The 23125-nt window shown below is 38.3% G+C and overlaps 1 protein-coding gene across 1 annotated transcript in view; it reads left to right on the forward strand.

The window, feature by feature from the left end:
* Positions 1 to 6640, forward strand: part of LOC115140646 (uncharacterized) — a 42043-nt gene extending 35403 nt beyond the window's left edge. Inside the window, exon 8 of the mRNA XM_065026988.1 lies at positions 6528 to 6640. Coding sequence (XP_064883060.1) covers positions 6528 to 6554 — 27 coding nt within the window. The 3' untranslated portion in view covers positions 6555 to 6640. The remainder of the gene's footprint in view (positions 1 to 6527) is intronic.
* Positions 6641 to 23125: the final 16485 nt, after the last annotated feature.

Below are 23125 nucleotides of genomic sequence, written 5' to 3' on the forward strand. Positions count from 1 at the left end.
CAGAATTAAATATAGACTGATCCTCTATGCAACCGCTGTGCCAGATTTTTAAAAAACTTTACGGAAAAAGCATGATCTGAGAACAGCGCTCAGTACCTGCTTATAAACAACGAGACAATTCCTCCATCTTGGAGTCAACGTTAGGTCGAAAAAACACTATAAATATTCACTTAGCTTTGATAATCTTCATCAGAAGGCAGTCCCAGGAATCCCAGTTCGACAATAAATTACTGATTTGTTCCATAAAGTTCCATAAAGCCCATCATCAGCCCGCCTGATGTTAGCTGTTCAGTCCAGTAATCCACCATAATGGATGCGCGACCATTTCCTCCATGACAAAAACTAAAAAAATTCCGTTACAGGTTGTAGAAACAAGTCAAAACATGTCTGCAATCAATCTTGAGGATGTTTTTAACAAATATCATCAATAAGGTTCCAACCTGAGAATTTCATTGTCTGAATATATGCCCTGGAACGAGAGGACACTCTCTCGTGAGCACGCTTCATGAGATCGATACGCACTGACAGACCACTCATTCAAATAGCTATTATGAGCCCGTCCTTTATAGTATAATCTTATAACTAGGATGGAAAGACGGTGACATCTCGTGGAATCCCTGGGAAGTGCATACAAATTCATATCTACCTGGGATTTAAATTGGCACCGTTTTGAAATTCGACTTCTCACTTCCTGTTTGGATTTCTTCTCTGGTTCTTGATTGCAGTATGAGTTCTGTTATACTCACAGACATCATTCACACAGTTTTAGAAACTTCAGAGTGTTTTCTATCCAATACTAATAATAATATGCATATATTAGCATCTGGGACAGAGTAGGAGGCGGTTCAGTTTGGACATGCAATTCATCAAAAAGTGACATATGCTTCCACTTGACCTAAGAGGTTTTAAGCAGATGTTAACAACGCACACACACTCACAAAATATATAATTCAATTTCTTCCCAAATGAGTGGCGTTGTGGCACTAAGTGATGGTTGTATGGGGCTTTGGTTATGGCTCTATCAGTTCCTAAGTGTCAAAGGAACTGAAACGAAAAGTAATGAAAGCATAAACATAAATATATCACACCAAAATCATCTAATTGAACTGTATTCTATATACGTCCAAGGTCCTGGCAAAGTGACCATATCATGGCATTGTAAATGTTCAACTTTACTAAGGCTGGTATTTCGTTCGACCCCTTAAATAATCCCAGCATAAATCCTCATTAAATGTTCCGTTGTTCGCGTGCTTATATGCGTATATAATTACACATGCCAAGGGAAAGAACCAAATATCCTGGTAGGTTGCAACCTGTTCCGATTGATTCTGACATCATCAGATGATTTCCAGGTCAATGCCTGGAGGTCAGTAATAATTTATGTTAACCTCAAGATGTGTTAAGGGGACCTAAAGTAGTTTTACTACATGTTAATGTGTCTTACACCATTGTAGCAGTGATAGGTATGAAGGAGTCTATTTCATAGCTATGTTATCCACGGAGGAGCTAACCTCATGATGGAAGTACTCTCTAAGCACTGAACCAGTCATACGCGGTGTGATCATGGTTCATGACTTCTAATATCTTTCCTCCTGAATGGAGGGTTCTATTTATTAGTGGCATGTGTGTTGACCATCAGAAGAATGTTCTGGAGATTCCCTTACACATATTGCAATCTGAGTGACTACTAACTCCTCTGTCACTATTATCAATAACAATTTGACTTGTGAGGTCTCTAATCCTCTTACTGATTGTTGCTGGACTGACTGTGGTAGCATTGGTACTGGTACTCAAAGGGAACAGTTATCCTACCGATTTATTCTGAAATATTATCCCACCGGAACACATGATTAGAGCATTGTACTATTTGTATTGTAGTTGAACTTACACATGGCAAGGCATGATTATTTTTTCCATTTGTTTTGGAGGTGGAAGTCCACTGGACTTCTTTTACGACCAGTGTGGTACACCTCAGTAATATCTTAGATGTGTTCTAAGATTAACCCCTTCTAGGGGCCTGTCTGCTCCTCACTGTTCTCATAAGGGAGTTTACAACTAGATTTGTTTCTGCTCTGGCGGCCTCGTACGGTGTTGCACCTAGTCTCGACTCCCCCCCCAACTGGCCTCGATGAGGCTCATCATGGGTCTGGGCCCCACCAGCGGTTGCTGTTGGTATCCGAGGCACAAACGAAAAGGTCGGACCCTATGAATGAGTTGTCAGCGGCCGCGTTGTTATGAGAATGGCTGTAACCTTTCAACCAAATCTCCTAGTGTTTGTGCTTTAAAACTTTCAGTGGCTGTTAAGGCCTGTCAGCAACCACAGCGTCCACGTGTGGCAACCTCTTCAGTACCTGCGAACTGAGACGAGGATATCTGTCTGTGATATCGCAAAGTGTTTCACCAGTGGGAGTCATCGGGTCAGTTGCTGGACTGACGCCATTAGTTCAAGCCGTGACAGTCCCCCACAAAGCAGAAGATGTATCATCGGAAGCAGAGTACACTCTGCTCATCTATGTTTTTCTTGCTATCTTGCTAGATATCGTAATATCGCCTTGGATCGGATTCTGCTCCAAGAGGTTTCGAAACATCTTTTTCCCAAGGGTTGCTTTGACAGATACCATTTGTGGATGATTGCGTTGCAGCTAGTGTTAGGAGAAGCCAGTGTGGTCAGTGGAGAAGGCACTGTGACTTGTGACCATACATGGTTGGTTCTCCAATCCATCAGTGGGAGTTACCGATCCATCAAGCCTGCTCCGAGTAGCAGGGGTTCAGATTCGAAGGCAGGTAACATACGCAGGGTGAATAAGCAATACGTCTTGGAAGTGTAGTTTCAGCATGACTCTCAAAGTGAGAGGCGAGGTAGTCTTAGTGACCCCTCAAAGTGTAGTGTCGCGTCGTTCCACTTTTAACCGATGTTTAGTTGGCTTCAAAGCCCTTTTGAGATCATTGAACAATGTTTGAGAGATGAGCGATATTGTCGCGCCCGACTCAATTAGCGCATGACAAGTTAAGCAGTCCTCCAGGAGTGTTTCCAGGTATGACCGTTTAGAGTTGTGTTTAGTGGACATATTTCCCACAAAGTGGAGTGGTCGTTCACAATGACGTGATGTGTCAAGGTGAAAACAGATCGACTTTTCTGATTTTGAGTGGGCTTTGTTTTAGCAAAGCTTTTGACCTTTTCTTCGCAACCTTTGTATCCGTCTATAGACAAAGCCTGTGGGCTTGTTTCTTTATCAAGCGGGCCCTGGATAGGGTCTCGAGTGAGAGTGGGAGAAATTAGATTTTTAAGGGTGTTAATTCCTGCGGACCTGGTGTCCGGCAATTCCCTGTCTAGTCCTTGTGACTTATATTTTACCCTATTCTCAAAATGTTCTCTCTTTCTAGAGAACATTGGTCTAGGTTTTGATTGTCCTTTAACTCTTTGTTACCCTTGTGCTCTGACACGTTTTGTGGGTTGAGTGCAGGAACGTAGCGAACAGGTCGATTGAAGAGGGGTAGTCATTTCGATGGCGATGTACTTTACAGTTATTTCGACCACAGAGGTTATTGTATTCGTGGTTTCATGGTAGAAACCGATGTTGCGCGTCATCTCTTAACGCTCCAATACCTGATAATGCACCCGCCAATTAGAGTGAGTGCTCCTGGTCAAACTTCAAAACCGAGTGGTCAGGGCTCTTAGCATTGCGAGCTTTTGATGCCTCAAAAGCTGTGTTTGCAAGCTCTCTGAGTTGTAAGATTGGCCTGCCTATGTGGGCTGTAGGGCCCAAGAAGGTAATGGTGGGATACATGTTCGACAGAAACATTTGTTTGAATGGTAAAAGCTCTTCCATTCCTCTTTCAGTGAGTAGGGCAAAGTAAGCTGAACAAAGCATATGATAGTAAGCATGTGGGTGTTCATTCCGAGCTTGTTTGTCAGTGTTAGCCAGTGAGCTATCGTGTTTGTGAGTTTGTGAGTTTGTGGAAATGTGAAAGGAATGTAGGAGAATATAACACAATAGATCTGGTAAAAGATCATATTTTTTGTACCATCATCTTTGAAATGCAAGAGAAAGGCAATAATGTATTATTCCAGCACCAGATGTAATTTAGATTTTGGCCACTAGATGGCATCAATGTATGTGCAAAGTTTTAGACTAATCCAATGAACCATTGTATTTCTGTTAAAAATTTGGTGTCAAGACTGCCCAAATATGCCCAATTTGTTTATTAATAACTTTTCATGTTCAAAATTGTGCACTCTCCTTAAACAATACCATGATATTCTTTCACTGTAATAGCTACTGTAAATTGAACAGTGCAGTTAGATTAACAAGAACCCAAGCTTTCTACCAATATCAGATATTTCTATTTCCTGGGAAATGTCCTTGTTACTTACAACCTCATACTTAATTGTATTAGCCTACGTTTAGCATAACCGTCCCGTTGAACGGGACACCGATCCCGAAGAAGTTAACTGATCGCCTTTGGTCTGCAGCCTTTTTGAGTAGAACATTGTTACTTTGAGTATCGTTCCACAAAGCTGCTCACTCCAGTTTGTAGATAACTCGTCAGATTTATCTAGTTTGGCTTGGACATCGTCGTATTTAGTTTTGGCTAAATCTAGTTGTTCCTGTAGAAGGCGATTGTAATCCTGTAGAAGATGATTTTGTTGAAGAGTTTCTGCTCTTTCGTCTTCATAAGGTTTTGCAATTACATTTAATTGTTACGTTTTCAAATACAGTTCCATAGCTAGCTAAATGTATCCCTTTTCTGCATTTGTCATCAGTTTCCCGGTTCTCTCCACCTGTCCCTTTATGTCTACCATTTCCTGCTCGTGCTTCAGCTGTGCACTGCGGTATTGGACCGATGCCAATCTCGGCTGGCAAGACATCCGGACTAAACTGGAGAGAACCTTTACAAGGCCTGTGCCAGAAGGTTGATTTTGAAGAGCGTTTGTCGCGATTTCTACTGTTTCTCCGCTAATGGCAAAGTTAGGGTTGGTATCGCTGCTAAGGTCAGAGATCAATCATCTTATGGGTGAGGGTTCACTAATTAGCGGGGAGTGGGGACCACTCGCTCTGATAGCTTGCACATTATTAGAACATTTTAAAGGAGAAAAAATAATAATAATAAAGTTCCTATCTTTCCAAAGTTTGGTTTTGGAAAACGTTGGAAGCTTCAAAGACAATTTTATTCTATTTATAGATGTTAATGAACCATCAGTACTGTATCAGTAATGTGGGAGTTGGACGTGAATGAATTTGCAAAAGCATATTGATTTGGTTAATCAATGATAATGATTAATTATAACTTTATAGACAACTGGGAATTCAACTTTAATTAACCTGAGAAGTTGGTTCATCTAGGTTATTATGGGAATGTTTAAAATGTCTCATTTAAATTAAAGAACCTGCAAATTTGACTTATTAATCAATGTTAAAAACTCTTAAGGATCTGCCCCTTTTTTTTTGCCTAAAATGACATACCCAAATCTAACTGCCTGTAGCCCAGAAGAAAGGATATGCATACTCTTGGTACCATTTGAAAGGAAACACTTTGAAGTTTGTGGTAATTTGAAAGGAATGTAGGGGAATATAACACAATAGATCTGGTAAAAGATAATACAAAGAAAAAAACAACCGTTTTTTTGTATTTTTTTTACCATCATCTTGGCAAGAGAAAAGCCAAATGTATTATTCCAGCCCAGCTGCAATTTAGATTTTGGCCACTAGATGAAATCAGTGTATGTGCAAAGTTTTAGACTGATCCAATGAACCATTGCATTTCTCTTCAAAATGTTGTATCAAGACTGCCCAAATGTGGCTAATTTGTTTATTAATAACTTTTCCTGTTCAAAATTGTGCACTCTCCTCAAACAATATCATGGTATAATTTCATTGTAATAGCTACTGTAAATTGGACAGCGCAATTAGATTAACAACAATTTAAGCTTTCTGCCAATATCAGATATGTCTATGTCCTGGGAAATGTTCTTGTTAGTTACAACCTCATGCTAATCACATTAGCCTTCTATTGGTTTTGGAATCAATCCTCTATTGTGCACTCCAATATGTCAGACATGCTTTTAAGTTATGTAACCAGTAGGTCCCTTTGTAGTCACTGGCCTTTTAATTATCCCACAGCCAAAGACAAGGAGGTATGGAGAGGAAGTCTTTAGTTACTATGCCCCCAGCTGTTGGAATAGCCTGCAAGAGAACCTGAGGGGGGCTGAAACTCTGGACATATTTAAAATACACCTTTTTAGCTTTGGGGGTGCTTTTTTATTCGTTCAGTTTTTATTGTTATTTTTTATTTCTTTTCCTCTTGTGTTTATTGTGTAGTAAATATTTCAGTTTTTATTTTCATTGTTTGTATTCGTTTTTTCCTGTGAAGCACATTGTGTTGCATTCCATGTCTGAAATGTGCTGTATAAATAAAGCTTGATTTGAAGAAGATGACGGCAAACAAAAAGTAACAGAAAACAGGACTTTATTCAAATAAATTCACTGGTTAAAATCTCAGCCAATATATTATTTTATTTTCCCCAGATCGCTTCTTCTTCATGTGCAGTCTGAACCTGGCCTCTCTGGTTTACACAGTGATGATAGTGAAGAGCATGGTGTACTGCTGTGGGCTCTCTCTCCTGCTGCACCACAGGAACATGGGGAAGTGGACACAACACCTGTAGAAAGGATACCACCCAGTATGGATAAAGATGTTGTAGGCTGGGAATAACATGGATTTTACATCCTATTGAGGTCACTTGAATAAAGGTTAAGTTAAGGTTGTGTGAAAAATAAAATCTTGAAGGTAGACCCTTACGATTTAAATGTAGACTATTTTATGAAAGTTGCCCTTGAGTATCTGTCATAGCTTAAATAACTTTTTACAAAATCTGTATTTGATTTATACAAAAATATTAACCTAAGTATTATATTTACCGATACATTATTAAATATGTAGGGCCATGATATCTAAAAGTCCTATGTAACATTATCCAATATAATATTTAGTAACTTGTCGTGTGTAATTAAGTGTTTTTCGCCCCAATAAATGTGTTTGTTTTCTAACATATTTCATATCATAATTCAATTATTTTGTTCATGAACATGAGTAATAGAAAATACATATTTTATATTTTCTTTGAAGAACAAAAATAAGTGCTTATTGAGCAGACAAATTGGTCTGAGTGAATTTATTAATTGTTTTTTTTACATTGATGTTGCTTACATTGATAGGTTTGTATGAAGAGTGACATTTTCCTTGCGTAACACATTAATCATGTCCTTTCAGATGGGGAAGGGTTTAATAATTGCTGCCTTCATGAAAGAAATGTTACAACAAACATTACTCTGCAAAGTATTCTACATACTGTATTGGGCTGTTTTGTATGATGAAATTGTCACCATAACAGAAAACAATAAAGGTTACTTCAACCCCCCCCAAAAATTGTATTTCTTTTCTAAAAGATGATCTATTCTTATTTGTGAAAAGTGTTTTATTGAATCTCTTCAGAAGCAGAGACAATAAGATCATATTTTCTTCAATCTTTTTGCTTCTATCTGCGTGTTAAGACGCGGATGTTGAGCCTAGACTCAATACTGGTGGGAAAATGTGGTCAATATATTTATTTGGTTTTCTAATAAGGTGGAAACAAGATATAGCTGCATAACCACAGCTAGATCGTGTGATGAGTTGTTGGTTATTCATTTTTACATTTAGTGGAGGGTAATTCTTATTCAGAGTGACTAAAACCAATAACAAACTCCTAAAAAGCTACACAGTACTGCTTCGTTGCAGTGGCGGTTCTATCTTGTATTGCTCCCCCTCTATGTAATTCTTGAACAAATGTGGTGTTGTGTTGCAACATGCACACAGGCTTGCCACTGTGAAAAAGTACTTGATGCCTTGAACGGTATACCTTATTATTTTACTGTATTTAATAAGATGATACTCCCTTTAGTGGATTCAATCTGATTCTCTTTGTATTGACAGTTTGTTAGCTACATGAAGCAGAATGTTTTCCCAGACATCAACACTTGCTAATGCCGACGATGGTTGAATTACTGATTATAGTGTAAACATGCTCTGACTATCTCCAATTCAACATCCGATGCCAAAGTAGTCCGTTGTGGCTCAGATAGTTGTGGGTTCGATAATACTTATTTTCCACCATAATTTGCAAATAAATTAATAAAAATCCTACAATGTGATTTTCTGGATTTTTTTCCCTCATTGTGTCTGTCATAGTTGAAGTCTACCTATGAAGAAAATTACAGGCCTCTCTCATCTTCTTAAGTGGGAGAACTTGCACAATTGGTGGCTGACTAAATACTTTTTTGCCCCACTGTAAGGTATTTCAATGTTGTATTTTTTTAATAAATTAGCTAAAATGTCTGAAGACCTGTTTTCACTTTGTCATTATGGGGTATTGTGTGTAGATTGCTGACGGAAAAAATGAACTTAATCAATTTTAGAATAAGGCTGTAAAGTAAGAAAATTTGGCAAAAGCAAAGGGGTCTGAATACTTTCCTAATGAACTTCACTCTTCCTGGAGTCCAGCAAAATTAAGGCAGATATTTAAAAAAAATTAACATTAGAATACATTCACAACCGATTTCAGAACACGTTAAGTGTGTTCCCTCAGGCCCCTACTCTACTACCACATATCTACAACACAACATTGATGTAGGACCTGCCTTGTTGATAGTGTTGTTAAGGAGGCAGAGCAAGGCTTTATTATGAACAGACTTCTCGCTATCTTACATAGTGTTGTATCAATATGTTTTGACCATGACAATTTACAATCCAGGGTTACTCCAAGCAGTTTAGTCACCTCAATTTGCTCAATTTTTATATTATTCACTAAAAGATTTAGTTGAGTTTTAGGGTTTAGTGAGTGATTTGTCCCAAATACAATGCTTTTCGTTTTTGAAATATTCAGGACTAACTTCCTCCTTGCCACCCATTCTGAAACTAACTGCAGCTCTTTGTTAAGCGTTGTAGTCATTTCAGTTGCTGTAGTAGCTAACGTGTATAGTGTTGAGTCATCCGCATACATAGACACACTGGCTTTACTCATTTTTCATTATCATAAATTTCTCTCAGCCATTTGTGTAAGTGCTGTACTTGTGGAATGTCCTTCCCTATACGCGTGTTGAAAGTCTGTTGTCAATGTGTGTACTGTGAAATAGCATTGTATCTGGTCGAACACAAAAGTTTACTAAGGGTTGGTAACAGGCTGATTGGTAAGCTATTTGAGTCAGTAAAGGGAACTTTACTATTCTTAGGTAGGGGAAGGACTTTCGCTTCCCTCCAGGCCTGAAGGCAAACACTTTCGTGTATGCTTAAATTAAAGATATGACAATTAGGAGTGGCAAAATCGTCCGCTATTATCCTCAGTAATTTTCCATCCAAGTCGTCAGACGCCGGTGGATTGTCATTGCTGACAGACAACAGTAATTTCTTCCTCTTCCACACTCACTTTACGGAATTCAAAATTACAGTGCATGTCTATCATAATTTGGTCAGATATACTTGGAGTCAACGTTTGTTGCTGGCATGCCATGCATAAGTTTTCTAATCTTGCCAATGAAAAAGTAATTAACCTGTTATGGCTGCAATCCCGAAACCGGGATCGACATGACAACTACCAGTGAAAATAGAGGGCGCCAAATTCAAACCACAGAAATCTCATAATTACAATTCCTAAAACATACATGTGTCTTATATCATTTTAAAGCTATTCTCGTTGTTAATCCCACCAAAGTGTCCGATTTCAAATAGGCTTTTCAGCGTAAGCACTACAAACGATTATGTTAGATCTCCACCAAACCACAATAAGCACAGACATTTTCCAGCAAAATATAGCATTCACAAAAACCAGAAATAAAGATAAAATTAATCACTAACCTTGAATTTTCTTCATCAGATGACACTCATAGGACTTCATGTTACACAATAAATGCATGTTTTGTTTGATAAAGTTCATATTTATATCAAAGAATCTGAGTTTAAATTGGCGCGTTATATTCACTAGTTCCAAAAACATCAAGTGATTTTTCATAGCCACGTCATTCAACAGAAATACTCATCATAAATGTAGATGATAATACACATGGAATTATAGATATACCTCTCCTTAATGCAACCGCTGTGTCAGATTTCAAAAACAACTTTACAGAAAAAGAAACGCATGCAATAATCTGAGACGGCGCTCAAAAGTAAAAACACCACAGCCGCAAAGATGGCGTCAACATAAACAAGAAATGACATGATAAATATTCCCTTACCTTTGATGATCTACATCAGAAAGCACTCTAGGAATCCCAGGTCCACAATAAATATTTGTTTTGTTTGAAAATGTCCATTATTTATGTCCAAATACCTTCTTTTGTTAGCGTGTTTGGTATACATATCCAAACGCTAATTCCGGTCAACGTTATATTGGACAAAAACTTCAATAAGTGATATTACCGGTCGAGGAAACATTTCAAACTAAGTACAGAATCAACCATTAGGATGTTTTTAACATATAAACATATTCAATAAAGTTCCAACCGGAGTATTCCTTCTTGTCTTAGTGAGCAATGGAATGCAAGTGACTACCATGAGGAAAAAGCGCGATCACAAAATGGCTACTTAATTCTGCTCTCATTCACTCCCACAACAACATAGAAGCCTCATTATAATTTCTATTGATGGTTTACATCTCGTGGAACCCCTAGGCAGTGGAACATCATTCATATCTCAAGGGGATTTCATTGGGGACTCTGGTGAATACATATTTCTGACTTCCTGTTTTGATTTCAACTCAGGATTTTGCCTGCCAATATGAGTTCTGTTATACTCACAGATATCATTCAAACAGTTTTAGAAACGTCAGAGTGTTTTATATCCAATAATAATAATAATATGCAAATATTAGCAACTATGACTGAGGAGCAGACCGTTTGATATGGGCACCTTTCATCCAAGCTACTCAATACTGCCCCTGCAGCCATAAAAAGTTAAAGTAGTTGGCGATATCAGTGGGTTTTGTGATGAATGAGCCATCTGATTCAATGATGATGGAGCGAAGTTTGCCTTTTTGCCTCAAAATGTATTTAAGGTTCTCCAAAGCTTTTTACCATCATTCTTTATGTCATTTTGTTTCATAGTGTAGTTTATTTGAATTTTTATTCAGTTTAGCCACATTGTTTCTCAATTTGCAGTACATTTTCCAATCGGTTGTGCAGCCAGACGTATTTGCCATTTATTTGACCTCATCCCTCTCAACCATACCATTTTTAGTTTCCTCATCAATCCACAGGAAAGAACAGTTTATAGTCGTTTTACTAATGGGTGCATGCATAAATGTGTCAAGTGCAGAGTCTGGTTGCTTCCCATAACGGACCAACACATGTTCTTTACATCAACAACGTAGGAATACCTACAAAAGTTATTGTATGACCTCTTATACACTATTTTAGGCCCAGCTTTTGGAACTTTGGTTTACCTAGATATGACTAGCATGTTGTGACCACTACATCCAATGGATTTGGATACTGCTTTCAAGCAAATCTCTGCAGCATTAGTAAAGCTGTGACCAATACATGTTGATGATTTAATTCATGTGCTGTTTGTAAATACCCTGGTCGGTTGACTGATAACCTGAACCAGGTTGCAGGCAATAGTTACAGTTTGAAGCTTTATCTTGAGTGGCCAGCCTGATGAAAGCCTGTCAATATTTAAATCACACAGAAAATATACCCCTCTGTTGATATCACATACATTATCAAGCATTTCACACATGCTATCTAGATACTGACTGTTAGCACTTGGTGGTATATAGCAGTTTCCCACCAGAATGGGCTTTAGGTGAGGCAGATGAACCTGTAGCCATATTATTAACAGTATTAATATGAGATCCTCTCTAAGCTTTACAGGAATGTGGTTCTGAATATAAATAAATATAAATCGGCCACACCTCCACCTCTGGCATTTCTGTATTTTCTGTAGATCTTGTAACCATGTATTGCTACCCCTGTATCATCAAATGTATTATCTAAGTGAGTTTGAGAGATTGTCAGAGTAAGAATGTCATATGTTACTAGCAATTTTTTAATTTCATGAACGTTGTTTCTTATAGCTACATACGTAAACATGGGCTATTTTTAGCACTATTCTGGGATGCTTGATTGTTGTTATTGCTTTACTGGGAAGCTTAGGAGAGGTAGACATGCTCAGGTTATTTATTTTAGTGCATGATGAGCTGCACACAGTGGACTTCCTGCTAGGACACACCGCCTCAGTGCTATCAGTATAACTCTGGTTCATAGGCACATGATTATGGCATACAATAGCTGTAGGATCAGAAGAGGCATTCAGTGCAGTAAGAGGTACATGCATGTCTACCTCCTTTAAAAGTTGCGAGCTTACACTGCGGGTCTTAGAGGTACCCGGCGTCACTGCTTCATTGCTCCAGACCACCGCAAGGGGGAGTTAGAACACTCATTATGCACTTGGGTCCCAAGGTTTTTATAAGACCAATCATATCGAGTGGTTCCAATTATGAATTTGATGTGAGCCACCTCAGCAAAGATGGCTGACAAAACATTACGGTGGAAGCAAATGTAAGTAATTATAATGTCATAATGAGTCAAGCAAAAAAAATGTACAATTGAGAGGAATATGTTAGTTAATGTAGAGACAAACAATTGTGCAAATTTTTTTGTCAAAGTTAATTTACAAAAATCGCTATTTAGCTGACGAGCTAACATTAGCCAGCTAGCTAGCTAGTGTTATGACATGAGAATGAAATTGTAATTTGTGTTGTTAAATGCTTTAGGGACTCCTGAGAAAACCAGCAAACCAGACTGTCATCTTGTGAAACAGTGGATGTGAAGAATCTAGCTAGATAAAGTATTTACTGCAAATTTAATGTACAATTGTGTAAGCTTGCCTTGCTTATATTTGCCATGCAATACAGCTGAAGAAACATAGCTAGCTAACTATTTACTTGCTTATTGTGTAGTGGAGGATAAAAAAACGGTATGCCTATGGATGTGTAGCTAGCTACAGTATGTAGCTGATCTGTGTATGGACACTAAAACGTTTGGTATGAATTAGGTTCTGAACTATCTATGAACCTCAGTTATCATAGTTGTTGTATCGACTTCAAGTCTGAATGGCATTAATGAAGCCTATGGATTGAGTAGAATATAATAACTTTATTGTGCCAAGGATGCAAGTCCTATATACATGTAGTTAATACCATGCATGAGATCCCCACATTGTAGCCTGCACATTGAATATATTCACTGATCATATACTCTTCCTTGGCAAATAAAGATGTGGTTCCCTAAGTTACCTAAGTTGGTCTTTGAAGTTATTACAAATATAAAATGTTGTTGAGACAACATGTTGGCATAGGCAGACGTTGCAATTGGCAAATGCATTTAACGCATATTCTATAACAGGGGAGGACGGCTCATAATAATGGCCGGAACAGAGTAAATGGAATGGCATCAAACACATGCAAACCACGTGTTTGATATATTTGATACCATTCCACTGATTCCGTTCCAGCCATTACCGCGAGTCCGTCCTCCCCAATTAAGGTGCCACCAGCCCCCTGGGTTCTATGATGATATTCAATAGGCTACATCTATCAGTACAAACTTCGATTGAGATATAAAACAAAAACTGGCACCTGCACCTAAAAAAAAGTAGCAGTACACCACTGAATGTTACTATATTAACCTTGTTTATGTCAAATATGGATATTTGACATGGTCATAGGTCTGTTGTTCTTTACTCAGATCACACATCAATACTTTTAACTGGTGAACTATAAACATTAAATGGTATATTAAAACGCTGTAAATGAATAATAACAGAACATCAGGGATAGCAGATCGTCTAGACAAAATCAGCAGTCCCAGTTCATAAGATTGAAAAGATATAGTCACTGGTCTGTTATGTGAACCATTTTTCAATTCAACTTGATTTCTCAAACGTGATGTATAGGCTTATGTGTTATCACCATCTTGTGGAGAAAGACACAGCGGACCAATATCAGCAGTAATGGAGCAATCTGGGATTGTTACGTCGAGGTCTACAGTACATCAAAAGTAAAACATTTAGTTAGTTGGACCTTGACCAAGGATACCTCTGTAATGTATCACTTATAAGCTGAATTTGAGAAGTATTGATACGTTTGGTAAAAATACTAGAAGTGCTGAATTTAGACGGTGAATAATATCCCACTGGGCACATTTAGTTTTCAGTTAAATTTGGTTGAATTGTCAACTATCCATGAATTCAGCGTGAAATCAACTAGAAATGTGCTAGTGTCATTGAATTAAAGGTTAAATGTTGGGTGAAAAAAAGACAAAATGCCCGTATGTCGAGGACTTTTTACAAATCTAAATCGTTTTCCAAATCATCACTTTGTTTTTTTTGGTTGACAATTTTTTCCCAGTGGGAACTCCTTTCTCCGCAAGTATTAGATAGGTGGAGGTATCGGCTAGTGGCCTTTCCAAATTTACCAGACACAATTATCTAGAGCAACCTATAGGAGGGTAAGTGCCTAGCTGAAGGGCACATCTTTCAACTAGTCAGCTTGGGGATTTGAACCAGTGACCTTGCAATTACTGGCCCAACGCTCTTAACTGCTAGGCTACCTGCTCCCATTTTTCTTTCAAATCAGTAAAGGGAAGTGAACAAGTGCACATTTTGGGAGGAAGGAAGGATAAGTAGATGATACAATTGGAACATAGCCCTTGTCAACTACCACATGAAGTGACATGAAGTTGGAGGAGCAGTTATAAACCACGAGGCCCAAGTGACAGTTTAACCTCATGTCTTCATCACTTCTCTACCTGAACACAGTTATCTTCAGGTTCAATAGAGGACACATCAGAATCATCATCTCCAGGATCTGTTGTCATTCTTTACTTTATTGAAGTAGGCTGTGTGTGTCCATCACGTACGATCTATTTTTTTATACAATACACCCTGGTCATTGAACAACTGGAAATGACTGGAGGAAAATAGTGTCTCTGTCTGAAATTGTCTATGATTGATGCAAATATTGTGGACACATGTAATTGCTTCAGACTTCTGCTAATATACTTTCGTCTCAATGTGCTGTTGTTGATGAGCTGTTGTTGTTTTAAATGCCACTGTATTGTTGCTATATTCTTCTGCTGAATCTTGTAAGGTCACACAAATAAGTGAATAACCTTAAGGGATTTTATCATAGATAAATAAAGGTTAAACAAAACATTGAATAATTGTATTCTGTACTGAATAATAATAATTCAACCCTTGTGCATGTTAATGTGTACATTTTGTAATTGCAATCAATGTCAGTGGCAGGGTGGAAATTGGACAAGAAGATATCATGGACCTGAACAGAGGGACAGGCCGTCTTCTTCAGCTGCGAAGACAATGATCAGTGTACAACTTGTTGTTGGTACCAAAATATAGTGGGATAAGCTTTTACCTTGATTCTCAACATACAAAAGCATAATTGCATGGTCTATAGAGGCAACAACTATCCCACAAAAAGGAGAACACCTGTGATCTGATGATCAAGTCAGTTAAAGTGGTCCATTCTGCCACCTACTACCGTGCCTGTTATCGGGCTGGGGAACCCACAATGTTATCGGGCTGGGGAACCCACAATGGTTTTAATCAAGCTGTGAATAAATAAAAAATTCTCCATAGGAAGTGACATATTCATGTGGAACTGTTTGAGAAGACACACCCCAGCTGAGGTGAGTTCAATTCACTTGAATGTTTGCTACAGAATGGCACGTTTCCCCAAAAGGTTTTGTAAGTTTTTAAACAGACTTTGAGGTCCGTTTTGATATGGTGGGTGTGGTGTGGCTTGAAGCAATGAGTGACGTATCTAAAGGGCTGTGGCCATGTTGACAGCGTTCCCGAACCCACAATCAATGACATGCCCACAACCCCAACCCCTTCCCATTTTTCAACTGGTCATTCAGTACAGCACCATTTCTCTTCAATTGAACATTCCACAAAGTAAAAAAGTCCTGAACGCAGACCTGGTGCTTCACCTCTCATCTTCAAAATCAACTATATTATCCAAACCATACTTCAGTAAAGATTTGTGAAATCAGTTAGAATGTCTGTGATCATTTCTTATTCTTATTCATATTGTTCAATGGAGAATACGTATTTTTAAAGCCACATAATCACTGAACAGGGACTGTGATATAACAATATGCCTTTTACATTAATTGCAGGACCTTTCATTTTGAACATGGTGCAAATTGTGTTCCCTCCTTAAAAATAAAATGAATATCACATTTGACTTTTGATGATTGTAGGACCTACCCACTTCAGACACTTGAATAGAGGTATATTTAAGGTTTTCTGGAAAAATTAGGAGAGCAAATCTTTTCTGAAAGTTGCCCTGCAATATCTGTCATAGGTAAATTATCTATGTATTTGATTAATACAAAAATATTTACCAAAATATTTCATTATTAAATATCTAGGCCAATGAGTTCTAAATACGTATTATTATTCAATATAATAATTAGTAACGTATCGTGTGTGTACTGAAGTGTATTTTTTTTCAAGAAATTAGAGTTTGTTTTCTAATGAGGTATTTAATATCTTAAATTATTTCATTATTATACCATGTATTATAGAATATCCAGCTTTTTTTGCTTTAAAGAACTAAATGCTAAGTGCTTATTGACCAGCTAAATTGTTCTATGAGTGGAATCATACATTTGTGATATTTTACATTGATTCAATGTTTTCTATTCGATTTTTTACCTTGATAGGGTTTGTATGAAGAGTGACATTTTCCTTGCATAACAGCCTGCTCAAAATAACCAAATTGCTCAGAATAACTATACTGAACAAACATGTAAAGTGTTGGTTTCATGTTTCATGAGTTGAAATAAAAGATCCCAGAATTTTCCATCTACACAAAAAGCTTATTTTTCACAAAGCTTGTGCACAAATGTTTTACATCCGTGTTAGTGAGCATAATCCAGCCACCTGACAGGTGTGGCATATGAAGAAGCTGATTAAATGGCATGATCATTACACAGGTGCACCTTCTGCTGGGGACAAACGTCCAATCAGCCTCATAACCGCAGACCATGTGTAACCACACCAGCCCAGGACCTCCACATCCGGCTTCTTCACCTGTGGAATTGTCTGAGACCAGCCACCTAGACAGCTGATGAACCTAAGGTGTATTTATTTCTATATTAAAGCCCTTTTGTGAGGAAAACAAATTCTGATTGGCTGGGCCTGGCTCCCCAGTGGGTGGGCCTACCTCCCAAGTAGGTGGGTCTATGCCCTTCCAGGCCCACTCATGGCTGCGCCCCTGCCCAGTCATGTGAAATCCATAGATTAGGGCTCAATGCATTGATTTAAATTGACTGATTTCATTATATGAACTGTAACTCAGTAAAATCTTGAAATTGTTGCATGTTGTGTTTATATTTTTGTTCAGTATATATGCTTTCACATGATGATGTGTTTAATGTTTGTTGCCTTTGTGAAAGAAATGCTTCTGCAAAGTACTGGAAATGGTGTTCAGTTCTGTGCTGTTTTGTCACAATAATATCTAATTAAATCCCAGAAAACACCGTATTTCTTTACTATAAGACAATCTATTCTTAGTTGTGATTTTTATTATTGGATCACTTCAGAAGCTGAACATTTTTTTCATTTGACTATGCAAGTCAGTTAAGAACAAATTCTTATTTTCAATGACGGCCTAGGAACGGTGGGTTAACTGCCTTGTTCAGGGGCAGAGTGACACATTTGTACCTTGTCAGCTCAAGGATTCAAACTTGCAAACTTTCGGTTACTAGTCCAACGCTCTAATCACTAGGCTACCCTGCCGCCCCAACAATAAAATCATAAGTTCACCTCACCTCACCCGTTTACTTGAATCTGCATCTTCCGACGCAGATGTTGAGCCTAGACACTCTTGTGGTGGAAAAATGTGTTTTTTTATTTGGTTTTCTAATGAAAGGTGACACGGTAGTTACTGAAAACAAGCTATATGGGTGGCAGGTAGCCTAGTGGTTAAGAACGTTGGGCCAGTAACCGAAAGGTCTATGTTTCGAATGCTTCTGATAAGTGCATCTGATAAAATTACGTATATGTAAATGATAACCCCAGTTCGAGCGTGTGATGAGTTGTTGGTTACTCAAAGCTGCTAGATGTTTATATACAAAAACATTTAACCTTTTTCATCTCTTTCCTTAGGTTCGAGGCTGACACCTAAAGCTTTTTACGAGCAGTGATACTAGCAAGAGCAGTGTGCGTGTTTATTATTATTTTTCTCATCTGGGTTCGGTCTTGCAATATTGCAATATTCAAGAAGAGTACAGTGATGGGCAGACAAGACAATTCCACATATTTTAAGGTTCTTGCATTTGCAGAATTGTAGGCCTATGTCAAAACAAGCTCTTACTATTGTTTATGTGTACTTTTAATTTGAAACAATCACATGAAATAAAATCAGGGTTGGAGTGTTTAATTTTCTTTTTAACATATATTTTACCAGGAAATTAATATGGTTGCCGAAAGAAGTAGTAGGCCTACATAAATTAGACTTAATGTAATGTTTCCACGTTATAATGTTATTACCATTCATTCTGTGCTGTAATGTAAAGTGCTATCGAAATGTCTTATTAATTGCTTTCTTTTCTCTACACTTCCCAAAATTAGCAAATGTTACATTTGATTTAAATCTAAAGAAATGCAAAACAGAACTTATATAGGCCTATAATACTATCATTAACTTAAATCATACAATTTTAACTTTCTTCCCCCCAAAATGGAATGTTTCTCAATCTACAGCATCCGCCAATGCGATGAAAGTTGGCAGAGCTCGAGTGGTGTTTGTCAAACCATGAGACATCCAGAAAATCGATCTTCTCACAGAATCGTCTGTAGCGACCGAACGGTTTGGCCTACAACCTAACTATGGAAAGATGAGACTCACGTACAGAATGGCTATTCTGCCCTTGAGTTGCGTTCCCATGCAAAACTAGACAGATAGCTAACAACTAAGTCTTCAATAAAACTCCCAAGGCGTGACTTTTCTTGAATTAATATATTGAAACAGTAATGTGTGTCTCCTGTCCTTCATGAGGTCACCAAATGAAACAAACTCGACATGACTGATCCTTAAGTGTCCACGGACCACTCTAACTGCTTGGAATACAGAAAAACATTTTGATTCTCCAAGTATCTCTGTGTTCCGCAGTCACATTCCAATCTCGATACTCCAGAGCTCAGAAGCAGAGTATTCTCTCTCCCACCTCTGTGTTATAGAAATAAGGCCTAAAAAAATGATTGCCCTCCCTTATCTTAAACGGCGCCTTCCACCACTGCTCTCCACCTAGCCGAATTGAAGTGAGAACCTTGCCAACAAACGTTTCTGCCATGAAACTAAATGAACACTGCACTCTGAGCCACAAAGCATTAGATTAAAGTTAGTGTGATTTGACAAAGCACGGTAGTAGTTTTATTGAGCTTGCAGCTGTGGTTGGTAAGGATTGCATACCTTCAAAAGGAGAAGTGAAGAAAAAAAAACTCAGCTGATGTGCTCTTCTGGCTGACTCTTGTTTATGTACTACATACTGTACGTACCTGTACCAATCTAATAAGTAAAGCCATGGCTCTGAGAGTGCAGCTGAATTATTAAGGTGACACATTTCACTCTGGGTCATCTTGTGTGTGTATGGAGCCCTGTACCTACAGGAAGAGGCCTTATTCACCCAGTCAGTAGTTGCCACATTAATGATTGTCATGGGGGGTCTGAAAGGAGGTGGATCTGTAATAGGTTTAATGCTGAGGCAGAAGTTCAAGCCCATGTGATAACTGTAAATCCCAAGCCCTAATATTTTGTATTTGTTATATTGAAACCTTATTCCAAGACTGTGGCACCACTCAAATAACTGACGGCTTAATGCCGTATCAAGTTTAGGTTTCCTGGACTGAGAAAGAGTGAGCGTAGTTGACAGGTTTTACCTGCATGGAACAATGCACTGGATGAGCCTCACTGTTGGTAACACGTGGGTAGTGCCGTGATAGTTCAGTTCCATACTACAGCAATGACCGTATATGGCTAATCATATCAATGGAAGAGGGGCGGCAGGGTAGCCTAGTGGTTAGAGCATTGGACTTGTTTCCGGAAGGTTGCAAGTTCAAATCCCCGAGCTGACAATGTACAAATCTGTCGTTCTACCCCTGAACAGGCAGTTAACACACTGTTCCTAGGCTGTCATTGAAAATAAGAATTTGTTCTTAACTGACTTGCCTGGTTAAATAAAGGTTTAAAAAATATATATATATAATGTACAGGGAAGGTAAAATTAAATCTCAGTGTAGTCTTATACATTTATTTACACCTATAGGACTGCATTATAACACAAGTTGTAGTCTATCATTTTTAATCTGGTAAATGACAACAATGGACAGGATATGAAAAGCTGATTATTGCACACTGCCACCTGCAGCATCACAACCATGCTGTGCTTTTTCCTATTTTGGTTTGTCACTGACACACTCAAAAGAAAAGAACCCATCTAGACATGATCTAATTGAGTAGTCAGAAATAACAGTAGAGAAAAATATCAGGCAGGGATTGGATGAAGGGATTATTGTACCCAATCAGCCTATCTAGATGTTGATGTAGATTACAGGAGTGTCTGGTTTTACAGATGCGTGATCTTAATTGGACCCCTTTAGTCGCAGGACAACTTGAATATCTGAGTAAATATTTTGAATCGCCACCAGGGGGCAGCTGGAAGTGGTCTTTGTATACAATGTAGTACTGTAAATATGTTGTAGGCTACAATATGTATGCTATGTGCAGGCTATAGTGCGTCTCGTGTGAATTCTTATATGGATTATAATAAATTGAGGAATTTGTAGGGGGTAGGTGTATTGTTTGTGAGGGAAAATCTTGTAAGAGAATTTTGTAAGGGAAGTAAACAAGTGCACACTTTGGGAGGAAGGAGAGATAATATAATTGGAACATAGCCCTTGTCAACAACCACATGAAGTGATATCAGAACGGAGGAGCAGTTAGTGACAGTGTTTCACCTCACATCATCTCTGCTCCAACTAAACACAATTATCTTCAGGTTCAATAAAGGACATCTCAGAATCCTCACAGAAACGTATCAATGCTCTGTTGTCATTCTTTGCTCACTTTATTTAAGTACTGTACTGTACATTTTTTTCCTACAATGCACCCTAGTCGTGGAGCAACTGGAAATGACTGGCATAAAAGAGTGTCTCTGTCTGAATTTAAGTCTATGATTGATGCAAAGCTTGTGGACACATTTAATTGCTTTTCACTTGTGTCTATAAGTTTTTGTCTCAGTGTGTTGTTGTTGTCAATTGTCATTGCAGTGTCAGTGGCAGGGCAGAAATTGGGACAGGAAATATCATGGATTAGGACAGATGGAGAGGCTGTCTCCTTCAGCTGCAAAGACAATGATCAGTGTACAACATATGTCTACTGGTACCCGGAAGGAGGATGGAGAACATTTGACCTTGATTCTCAAGCTGGGAATTAATCAAAAAGAAAGTGTTTTGCACCACAGGAAGTGACACTGTCAGAGGAACTGTTTGAGATGACACACTCCAGCTGGTTTTTCACCTCTCATCTTCATAATCGACTATATGATCCAAACCATACTTCAGTAAAGATCTGTTATGTCAGTCTGATGTTCAATGTTATTTATAAGGTCTAGCTTTTCATTTCCCCAATTATTAAGCACATATTCACTGAACATGGACTGTGGTATAATAATAGTCTCTCTTTTTCTGGGTAAGTGGTTCATCCAACCGGTATCCATATATTTGAATGGAGTAACTGTACTGTGAATTTTTTAGTGATCCACTTCTGTTTTACAGTGGCTGCTTCAGGACAGCGGCTGCAACAAGATCAGATATCAAAGACTATGAGAGAGAAACAGAGTGTCACCTTCAGCTGCAAAGTTACTGGTTCGTGTTCAGGTGGCGCAGTCCACTGGTACCAGAAGAAACAAGGTGAAGCCTTCACTTGGATTAATGTTGATGCCAATTCTGGCAGCAGTGCTACCACTCATCCTCAGGGAGCAGATTTCATTGTTTGGAGGGAGTCTCCATCTCACCCCAGTGAGCTGAAGATTAAGTTAGTTAAAGTGTCCCATTCTGCCACCTATTACTGTGCCTGCTGGGTCTCGGGAACCCACAGTGAGAACTGATCCACACAGCCTGTACAAAAACTCTGTGGTGATAATCAAGCTTTGAATTCATGAAAAAGGTTTCTATACCAGAAGTAAGTGACATAAGAGGTTAAGAATGCAGTGTCTTCTTCAAATCCAAAGTGAAATGCAATTGTAAAAGGAATTATAAATACATCATATAAGCAAGATGTCTTGCAAATGAGCAAACAGTGTATAAATCGCATCTTCTTGCTGTGTCCTGTAGACGTACATTGTGTGCAAAGGTTGGGCAGAGGTTTGTGTGCTATCTGGGAAAATGGTCTGAATGTCGTATTTACAGTTCAAGTCGGAAGGTTACATACACTTAGATTGTAGTCATTAAAACTCGTTTTTCAACAACTCCCCAAATTTCATGTTAACCAAATTATGGTTTTGGCAAGTTGGTTAGGACATTTTACTTTGTGCATGACGCAAGTAACTTTTTCAAACAATATTCCAACAATTGTTTACAGACATATTATTTCACTTATAATTCACTGTATCACAATTCCAGTGGGTCAGAAGTTTACATACACTAAGTTGACTGTGCTTTTAAACAGCTTGGAAAATTCCAGAACATTATGTCATGGCTTTAGAAGCTTCTGATAGGCTAATTGACATCATTTGAGTCAATTGGAGGTGTACTTGTGGATGTATTTCAAGGCCTACATTCAAACTCAGTGCCTCTTTGCTTGACATCATGGAAAAATCAAAAGAAATCAGCCTCAGGAACAAAATTGTAGACCTCCACAAGTCTGGTTCATCCTTGGGAGCAATTTTCAAATGCCTGAAGGTACCACGTTCATCTGTACAAACAGTAGTACGCAAGTATAAACACCATGGGACGAAGCAGCCTTCATACCGCTCAGGAAGGTCTCCTAGAGGCGAAAAGT

This window comes from Oncorhynchus nerka, linkage group LG13 (assembly GCF_034236695.1).
Source record: "Oncorhynchus nerka isolate Pitt River linkage group LG13, Oner_Uvic_2.0, whole genome shotgun sequence".
Lineage (NCBI taxonomy): Eukaryota > Metazoa > Chordata > Actinopteri > Salmoniformes > Salmonidae > Oncorhynchus > Oncorhynchus nerka.